The following is a 10,229-nucleotide window of genomic DNA, read 5'->3' on the forward strand; positions in this document are numbered from 1 at the left end:
TAACCTGAATATTAAATTAAATTTCCCAATTCTTAATTATTTTACCAACACTTGCTTTTCCTCCCTACCTCGCCCCAACACACACACACACACACACACCTACACCCACAGACCACACTCACTCAAACTATACCACATAGGTCACTTTTCTCTTTTTCATGGTTGAGACTAACTTTATCTTTAAAAAAAAGACAAAAAAGAATGAGACAACTTAGAATATTTTAATAGACCAAGGGCTTTTGATCAAATCTCTAAAGTTTTACCAGGCATGGTAGGGAAACTTGCATTTGCTCTCATTCACAGCATCACATTTAAACAGTGCGTAATAGAAGAAGAGTTTTAAAGACTTCCAGAAGAAGAAGGCATGCTATATTTATTTAAATAACTAACACTGTTCACAAAACATCAAGAGAATTCATTAAAACCTTCATCACTAACAGTGCTGTCATTAATAGCAAAATAGTTTCTGAACCTGACCTTATAAACCTTTAAGCCTATGCCCCTCACTTGTTAATCCCTTTCAGTGTGACTTGCTCTTCTGAAACTGCTCTCTCCAAGGCTGCTAATGATTTCCTCACCACCAGATTCAATCATATCTTCTAATCCTTCATCCTTTTAAACCTCCTAGATACAATTTATACTGACGACCACTCCTCCCTTGAAATTCTCTCCTCCCTCAAGGTCTATGACACTGATGTTTCTTCCTTTGTTCTAGCTGTGGTTCTTACATGTTCCATCTTGTTTCGTAAATATAGACATCATCTTAGCTTTGCAGTTTGTTCAGACAGAGAAGGATGGGCCTGTTTATTTATTTAACCTCAACCTTACCTCTCAACAGGTAAGGTTGGCAATGTCATCCAACAGTTAACCTATTTCCACCATCACCTACCTATAAGTACTTCCTGAATTTGGGGTCTTCACTTCCAACTGCATATAAAACATCAGCATTTAAATGTTCCACCAGCATTTCATATTCAATCTGTCTAAAATTAACTCATTATCTTCCTTACCAAACGAGCTCCCCCTTTTTTAACTTTTGCTACCTCTAGTTAATGGCATCTCCTATCTCCCAGTTAGTTATCCAAGCTCCAAACCTTAGAGTCAATTCTTACTCCTCAATCTCCTTTGCTTCCCTTATCTAATCACTTGATTAAAAAACAAACAAAAAAACACAGCTTCTACCTTCTCTTACCAATCAGATCTATCGCTTTGTTTCTGTTCATTCCACCCCCTCAACTTCTACCAGTTCAGGCTTTTCCTACATTGATGCAACTGCCTGTACACTGATCCTATCTCTTGATTTTTCATTTCTTGCAAGATCTAGCACAGTGATTCCTAGAGAGTAACCTCAACAAATGTTTGTTAAATGAATTAAATAAAGGAACAAGTTTTAAAGTTTTCAGAGAGAAGGAAATTGTGAACAATAAAGATCAGAAAAGGTAAATTGCTAAGTTTTAAAAGCCTGGATCTTAAAATGAGAAGGAAGGTCTTAGAGATGCTAGCTTTAAATTTTTAAATGTATTATATTTACACATCGGAACCTGTTTTGTGACAGAGTAAAGAGAAAAATCTGACAAATGAACTTTTAGTATTTTGGAAGGAAACATGCCATATTCTTAATCTTTTAAAAACTCATTAAAATTCTGAAGAAATCTCACTGTTTGAGGTGTTCACACTTATGGTTATTCCAAACTCCAGAGGCATGATTTTTTAAATCCAGTGGCAGTTTTTTAGGTATAGTATATTCTTTCACCATTCTGTTCCTCAAGCATGAGTACAAAGCCCCCTAGAAACTTTCAGTTACTTAGATGTCCCTGTGAAAAAGGTCATTTTTTGCCACAGACTAGCAGGTGAAAACCATTTTCAAAATATAAATGCATACTCTCCCTTTCTGTTGGTCACTTATTCTAGGTTAGTGAATTTTTTTTTAATAATCTATTAGAAAATGTTTCTGCGCAAAAGTCCCTGGTGAGAGCCATTCTTACCAAGATCCAGAAATTTTATGGAAGCTTCTTTTTCATATATAACTTTAGACTTTACTAAGAGTTGGGACTATCAAAGATACATATTTTTAAAGGTTTAATGACAGGCGTTAAGTGGGAGAGATAGTACTTTAAATGAATGGTCACAAAATCTTTAGAACGCTTATCCTAGGCTATCATTCTCTGCATTTGTGAAGGATTGTTTACTTCCTGACACATTTTCACATAATGCATAGAACAAAAATACTGCATTTGTCCATCATGAGACTGTGAATTTGGCAAAAATCGGACATGTCCAATTAATTTTGAAAAGATAATTGCTGCTTGAAATAAAAACTGTATATATTACAAGAACCAAATTAAGCAGATTACATCAGTCTTCCTAATCCACTGATCAATACAGTAAATGTAATATGACGAGAGTTTGAAAACCGTTACACTTCTTCAAACTTTTAGAATCCTTCAAACCCAGGGTATATAGTATTTTGTTGTTTGCTTTGTCTCTTTACTCTCAACCTGAAAATCAATTTTTCTAGGTTTGGTGATATAAGGAATCAAAAAGAAATTAGCTATGATCAAATAAGGTTATGATCTGAACAACTGAAGTGATAATTTTATATTTGAGAATCTGTAGATGATATGACGCTTTTGTCCATTAACGTATTAAATATATTTTTAAAAATCTCTGTTGATGAAAGATGCAGACTTCCATGTTTTCTCCAGTAGAGTTAATGAACTAAATGGAAAATATCTCACTAATTTCTTAAACCCCCTTGTGAGGCAAGAAAATGACATTCTCATCTAACAGCTGTAAAAACCGAAGAACTAATAGATGTAACTGCACTCAATTGCAAAGGAAAATAATAGCTCTAATATACCGTGAGTTGTGGATATGAAAGAATATTGCATACACATAACCCCTCCCTCATTTTTAAGGAATCAATCTTGGATCTTGGCCCTATACATTTTGGCAGAGTAAATTATTGCCTCAAGGGCAGGCTGTGCAGTCATCCTTTTAATTTACTTTTAAATAGCTCTTCCCTAATCCATACCACCTAAGATTGGGCCAATCATGAATTTTCAGCAAACTTAAGTCACTTATTCTATAGATTTTTTAACTAGAAATTTTTCTAGTTAAAATTTTTTTTTAAGTTTACATATTCTAGATTTTTCTCCCTAAATTCAGGAGATAATAACTCTTTGCAAAGTACATTGGGACACTAATTGGGAAGTAAAAAGGAACAAACTGAATTGATTTGTAGTTTCACAGAAATGAATTTGACATTTCACTTACAAGTTGCAAACCAACATATAGTTTTGAACACTTCTGAATTTATTTGTTTTGCAAGAAAGTGGAATGTTTCACTAGAATCGAAATGCCCTCAAGTTATTTCCAGTACTGCTGTAGAATTGATTTTTCTAGGTTAAGGGAACGCCAAAGTGAAGAGATACTTCTTTTTTTTTTTTAATCATTATCTATTTTTCTTAACTGGGTTTAGGACATCCCAAAACAAATCAGGAAAATGTAACTTCATTTCAGTATTACCAACATAGGGCATTTTGTAATGACTGTAACATGACTGTGACATTATGACAGTGAAGTATTCATTTTTAATCTTTTTAAGCTTTAAACAGAGAAAGCTTTTCCTCGGTATGTCCAATAGAAATACAATATGTAAATTAATCCATATTATCTGTATGCTGATTGGCTTGAGTTCCCCCGAATGTCACAATCTCACCACCCAGCAATGAGGTATTTTACTGCTGTCTGGAGATCAAATTATTGCTGTAGAGAAGATCTTTATTTTTTCTGTTTCATTAACAGATTATTATAAAGCAATAAGCATGCAGGAGGAGAATCAGACGTTTTACCTTGGGAATTAATGAAAGCATTTCTGCTCATTTTTTGGAGGTGGAGTTGTCGTTTAAAATCTTATACCACCCCCACAAACAAAATTCTTACGAAATGGTAAAATAAGGAAATCCAGAGACATCTGGATTCCAGAGACATCCCTAAGCACCCAGGTGTCAGGCTATGTACTGTCGTGTGATATCACCGGACCTTTCGGACGGGTATAAGTTTTATGAATCGTTATATTCCTAGTATTTTTCTTCCTTAACAACAAAGGGGGGAAGGAAACTCACATACATACAACTGCTGTGACATTACCAATCTATTGGTCAGCTTTACTTGCAAGAAGCAAAAGAAAGGCTATTGCTTGGTGGGGTGGAATGCAAGGAGCAGTCATTTAAAATTTGTGTAAGCCTCGTTCTATAGTCATATTCGTTAAAGTAGAATGGACATAAATCATTTTGCAGCTTTCCTCTGAACTTAGTTTCTTCCTACTTAACGCATATCTGCGTGCACTGGAGAACAGAAGAAGACTAACAAAGGGCTGCCCTAACCTGCTTTCCCTTCTTCCCCATTGACAAGATTTTTCCTGACTATGCCTTTTTTCTTTTTAAAAAAAATTTTTTTTTTCTTTTCCTTTCTTTTTCCTTTCTCCCCTCCCCTCCACTCTCCCCCACACCAAGCTAACCTGCAAATGCAGTCAGCTGGGGAAATCATTAAAGAAGAAAGCTGAAAGAAGCTCCCAATGCTTTGGACCGCCCTAAAAGAGCATGGAGGAAAATGGGGAAAGCGAGGGTTCCCGGAAGCTGAGGTGGAGGCGGGCACCCCGGGCTCCGGGGTGCGCTGCCCTAAGGGAAGAGGGTGGGCCTGAGGTCCTGAACGAGCCTTTCCAAACCCCACTCCCAATGCAGGGAGGGAAAAGTTCAGAAGCAGCCGCAAGGGGACACAGGCCAATTTTGCCAGTTCAACAGGACAGGACATTCAATAAACCCAGCCCGCTCTGGAAAAGGGTCGGGGCTCCTGTTGGCTCCACAGAGGCTGAGGTAGCCCCCTGCCGCCGCCCTCGCCACCGCTGCCGCCGCCGCCGCCGCTGCCCCTGCGTTACTGGGGGAGACGGTGCCGCTGCGACAGGGGAGGACGCGGCTGGAGCTCAAGGAGGCTCCAGCGCGCAGGCGCCGCCGAGCCCTGCCTGGATGTTCAGTCAAGGCACTAAGGCAAAAAAAAAATCAGCAGTTTATAGAAAGAAGAAGCTATAGTCTGTCGGGATATCCAACACCAACAGGTAGGAGGATATACTCTCGGTTAAGTTTGGGGGGAGGGGGCACACAGTGTTGATGAAACTGCAGGTTCACCGGGAAAGAGCCCTCCTTGAGTTTTTTTTTTTTGTTTTTTTTTTTTTTGACAATAAACTGCATAATGGAAGTACATTCAGACAATGCATCTTCAGTAGGGCTTACTGAGAGCTCCATTTCTGGAAAGCGTTGCAAGACTGAGGAATATCAGACTGCGAATCACCGGGAACAGTTCCCTTGCAGCACAGAAGCAATCTCTCCCCATCTTCGCGTATGTAATGCATGTCTCTCTCCCCCTCCCCCTCCTCCACCCCCCCATTATAAATCCAGGGGTGGCGGATTTCAGGTTTCGTAATGTTGCATGATGCGATCGGTATTTACCCGGGGATGTACCGGTGGGGAAATTAAAATCATCGAACGCAGTGTTGCCTGGGCTTCTATCAGCATATTCCGGGCAAGTGAGAAGTGGCAAAGGAAACATGCTTGGTGGGAATAACAGAGAAAGCCGATTTCCCTGGTGGGGCTCCCCAACACCTAGGAGACAATGTGCATTTTGTTTTAAAATGAAGCCACTTGCGATTTGCAACGAAGATAATCAGTGTAAATGGGAAAAGCTTAATTGCCCAAGAAATACAGGTTCATGTTAAATTCATTTGAATTCAGGCAGCCCTGGTCTACAAATGTAAGTGCATTATTCCTCTGGGTGTTTCCCTGACCAATATTTACATTAACCATTTTTAATAATCATGTGGGTTTAAAAGAGAAAAGATTTGCCAAAAATGGGGGGGGGAGGGAAAGACAAAAGATTAAATCACATCAAATCCTGGGACAAGTTCCTATTAATTTAGAAGTCTAATGTTGAAATCATGCTTTAAGATGAATCAACAAATATTCCTCTTATAATATGCAGCATGAATAGTGGCACTTGAGTCCAAAGATATATTTTGGAAGGGTTCTTTGGATCCATATCAGCAGAGAAGCTGCAGGGAAAACACTGACAGATACTAACAGACCTCAGATAAATGTGGGTTGTCTCTTCTCTGTCTCCTATTAGCAATCTTGTAGATTCCATTGCAACACTAGTGATTAACTCCAGGACTGGCATATTTTACAATTGGGGAACATTTTATTCCTTCTCTCCTAAAGGTGCCCAATCAAATGTATGTTCTTTTAAATAGAGACATTTTAAAATTCATCTAGCTCAGAAAACTGAACAAGCCAATTCTCTGAAATCTCAAGCAAAAATACTAAAGCAAATAATATTATTCAAAATTAAAACTTTATTTGCTTCCCCATAAATGAACAGCTTTATGTTAGCACTGCCTGACATCATTGCTTGTTAACTTTAGAACTGATAGCTCTTTTTTTTTTCCAGATATTCTGATGGCAAATCAAATGGAAGAAAAGAGGAAGCATGACTGCAGATCGGATCAGTTCTCTTTGTGGATTACATTTTCAGTAAAATGCATGGATATATCTTTTCCTTGTTCTTATATCTAGATCATGAGACTTGACTGAGGCTGTATCTTTATCCTCCATCCATCTATGGCGAACTATAGCCATGCAGCTGACAACATTTTGCAAAATCTCTCTCCTCTAACAGCCTTTCTGAAACTGACTTCCTTGGGTTTCATAATAGGAGTCAGCGTGGTGGGCAACCTTCTGATCTCCATTTTGCTAGTGAAAGATAAGACCTTGCATAGAGCACCTTACTACTTCCTGTTGGATCTCTGCTGTTCAGATATCCTCAGATCTGCAATTTGTTTCCCATTTGTATTCAACTCTGTCAAAAATGGCTCTACCTGGACTTATGGGACTCTGACTTGCAAAGTGATTGCCTTTCTGGGGGTTTTGTCCTGTTTCCACACTGCTTTCATGCTCTTCTGTATCAGTGTCACCAGATACTTAGCTATTGCCCATCACCGCTTCTATACAAAGAGGCTGACCTTTTGGACGTGTCTGGCTGTGATCTGCATGGTGTGGACTCTGTCTGTGGCCATGGCATTCCCCCCAGTTCTGGATGTGGGCACTTACTCATTCATTAGGGAAGAAGATCAATGTACCTTCCAACACCGCTCCTTCAGGGCTAATGATTCCTTAGGATTTATGCTGCTCCTTGCCCTCATCCTCCTAGCTACACAGCTTGTCTACCTCAAGCTGATATTTTTTGTCCACGACCGAAGGAAAATGAAGCCAGTCCAGTTTGTAGCAGCAGTCAGCCAGAACTGGACTTTTCATGGCCCTGGAGCCAGTGGCCAGGCAGCTGCCAATTGGCTAGCAGGATTTGGAAGGGGTCCCACACCACCCACCTTGCTGGGCATCAGGCAAAATGCAAACACCACGAGCAGAAGAAGGCTATTGGTCTTAGATGAGTTCAAAATGGAGAAAAGAATCAGCAGAATGTTCTATATAATGACTTTTCTCTTCTTAACCTTGTGGGGCCCCTACCTGGTGGCCTGTTACTGGAGAGTTTTTGCAAGAGGGCCTGTAGTACCAGGGGGATTTCTAACAGCCGCTGTCTGGATGAGTTTTGCCCAAGCAGGAATCAATCCTTTTGTCTGCATTTTCTCCAACAGGGAGCTGAGGCGCTGTTTCAGCACAACCCTTCTTTACTGCAGAAAATCCAGGTTACCAAGGGAACCTTACTGTGTTATATGAAGGAGCATCTGTACATCTTTAGCCTTGTGAAACACTAACCTTCTCTGCTAAGCAATTGTGGCCTGTAGCCATTTCTTGAGAAGAAAATCAAGAATGGGATCAGCAGTTATAAGGATTTGGGCAACATTCTGCAGTCTTTGCAATAGTTCACCTATAATCCTATTTTAAATCTCAGAGTGATCCTGCTGACTGCCGGCGAAGGTTTGTAATTAAGAAAGGACTGAACCACTGCCCTAAGTTTCTTTATGTGGTTGAAAACTAGATAATGAAAGTAGCAGGTGCTAAGTATCAGTGCTAAACGCTGTGTATATCACTACTTACGAAAAAACATCAAAAAAAAACCAATTAGCATTGGACATCTTAATAAATTAAGTTGACATGAGGTAAATGTGTTGATAAAAACTAATTTTAGAAGTTTGAAGACTTTAAAACATTTCATACTATTATTGTTTTGCAAGGACTAAAATATTTGGGGACTTAAAGTACTGTAATTCACTAAAGACATGCCATGAATTATTGGATTACCACACTTTTAAAAAATCGCCTTGTAAGTTTTGGGGAGCATTCCAAAGCAGTATATTGGTTCCAATTAGAGTTTACTTTTTTTGTATTAATACATTACTGTTTCTAAATACCACTTTCCTTACCTACTAGTGAAATTGCTAGCATCGAACTGTATTATGTGGTTTTTGTTGATTTGGTATAAAGTTTTTCCAATTCATCTATATTTTACAAATACTAGATACTGGTCTGGGAGGCAACATTAATGGTACCAACCGGTCACAACTGAGCAGTTCTAATAATGCAGAATAAACACATGTTGCCTTAAAGGATTATCTAGTATCTTTCATCTTATTTAGCATTGGAGCAAACTGGAGTCATGGGAAATTGAATCAGTAACTGGTCATGGTCATGCAACTGGAAGTGCATGGACGATCATTTAATACTCTTTTTCCTTTTTCCTCACATGGTTTGAAAATTAAGGTGCACATCACTGGGATAATGAGATTTTCTTCTGAGTTGTGCTACCCATTCTAGTGTGTTCTAAGAAGGAGGCAGTTGATGTGTGTTTATATTTTAAGTCAGCTGTCAAGGGGAGACCACAGCCTTAGTATGACATCCTGCACAATTTGTAAAGCCTTTATTCTACCGAAGGCACAGTCTTGTTTATACTTTCTGCACATTCAGTGTATTGGTCGTTTAAATTATTTCAGTTTTAACTTGTGAAAGCTTATAATATGATTTCTAGTATTTCAGAAATACATTAGAGTCTGTGAGTCTCATTCTTCAAGATACAGATGTGTGAATTTCAATATAAAGTTGCATTTGCCAAAATTTACTTGTGTAGCCTGTTACTTTTCTTGGAATAAATTTTACATTTTTGGCAGTTAATTTTTTTTTTAATTGGGAGGCAAGCACAAAATAGGAAGACTAGCTTTATTATGGTTTTGTTTCTTTATTTTTGTAGCTACTATATTCTGGAACTGAAAATGCATGAATGATGGGGAACCTAAAGCTGATAAACTGACAAATAATATTATCTGCAAAAGCATTATTTGGTAGCTTTTGTCGTATTTATCCTATTTATTCTTACAAAGCCAGTAATATTTAAAGATGTAAACCTGCTTAGTTGGTTGGTTCAGAATTTTAATATAAACATCACATTTTATTTTGGGCCATGGTAGAAATTTTGGATTCTAAATACATAACTTGTAAGAAGAATGGTTTACAATTACATTATGACAAAACCAGAAAAGTTGTTATTGTTTTTGTTTGTTGTTCATTGTTTTTGTTTGTTTGGGGGTTTTATTTTTATTTGGTACTTGAAAATTAAGATTAGGAATCTAATGGAACAGAATTCTTTATTGCTACAGTGTTTCTGTAAAGAAAACATCAATATAAATATAAGTAAGGAAAAATAAATCATTGAAATATTTCAATGATATATGCAACAATTCAGTTTTGCTCATATAAGGACAGCTCAAGCCATGATTTAGTGAGCACTCTATTTGAACTCATTTTTACTTTATATCAAAGTTGATTGGATCTGAGACAAAATTTAATGTACAACAGTGAACTGAATCTAGCAATAAAGACCCCTTTTGGTACTAAAATCATTATCTAAAATACAATTAAGGAAATGCTATCAAAAGGTATTGGGATAACATTATGTTTCCAACTCAAAAAGTTTACAGTAGAGACATAATTACCATGACTATATTTATAAAGAGCTTCGCTTAGAGGTTCAAATATCACCAGCAATCAGTAGAAAATTCAACAATGATCTTGAGGCCAGAGAGACCAGGTTTTATTAACACTGGCCTCCATTATATACACAAAAACCTGAGGCAGGGATTAAGACTAGGAGACTGGGAAGTCAAGAGCAACAACCAAGTGAGATTGCCTGATTCTACCTAGCTATTTGGAACAACATATTCCAACAGC

At 37.9% G+C, this 10,229-nt stretch overlaps 1 protein-coding gene across 3 annotated transcripts; it reads left to right on the forward strand.

The window, feature by feature from the left end:
- The first annotated feature begins 4,207 nt into the window (after positions 1 to 4,207).
- Positions 4,208 to 9,171, forward strand: GPR85 (G protein-coupled receptor 85). Of its 3 annotated transcripts, none has more exons than XM_027102144.1 (3): positions 4,208 to 5,116; positions 5,282 to 5,397; positions 6,502 to 9,171. In XM_027102144.1, exon 3 carries the CDS (start codon positions 6,672 to 6,674, stop codon positions 7,782 to 7,784), a length of 1,113 nt encoding a protein of 370 aa, XP_026957945.1. In that variant the 5' UTR covers positions 4,208 to 5,116; positions 5,282 to 5,397; positions 6,502 to 6,671; the 3' UTR covers positions 7,785 to 9,171. The 3 variants fall into 3 exon arrangements, with proteins under 3 accessions (XP_026957945.1, XP_026957947.1, XP_026957944.1); XM_027102146.1 differs by having other exon boundaries at positions 5,285 to 5,397; XM_027102143.1 differs by lacking the exon at positions 4,208 to 5,116 and having other exon boundaries at positions 5,136 to 5,397.
- The last annotated feature ends 1,058 nt before the right edge of the window (positions 9,172 to 10,229 follow it).

This window comes from Aethalodelphis obliquidens, unplaced genomic scaffold (genome assembly GCF_003676395.1).
Source record: "Aethalodelphis obliquidens isolate GAN/ISIS:26980383/991018 unplaced genomic scaffold, ASM367639v1 scaffold5, whole genome shotgun sequence".
NCBI classification, from domain to species: Eukaryota; Metazoa; Chordata; class Mammalia; order Artiodactyla; family Delphinidae; genus Aethalodelphis; species Aethalodelphis obliquidens.

Coding starts and splice junctions, on each gene's coding strand:
- GPR85 (XM_027102144.1), top strand. CDS start 6,672: ATGGCGAACTATAGCCATGCAGCTGACAACATTTTGCAAAATCTCTCT.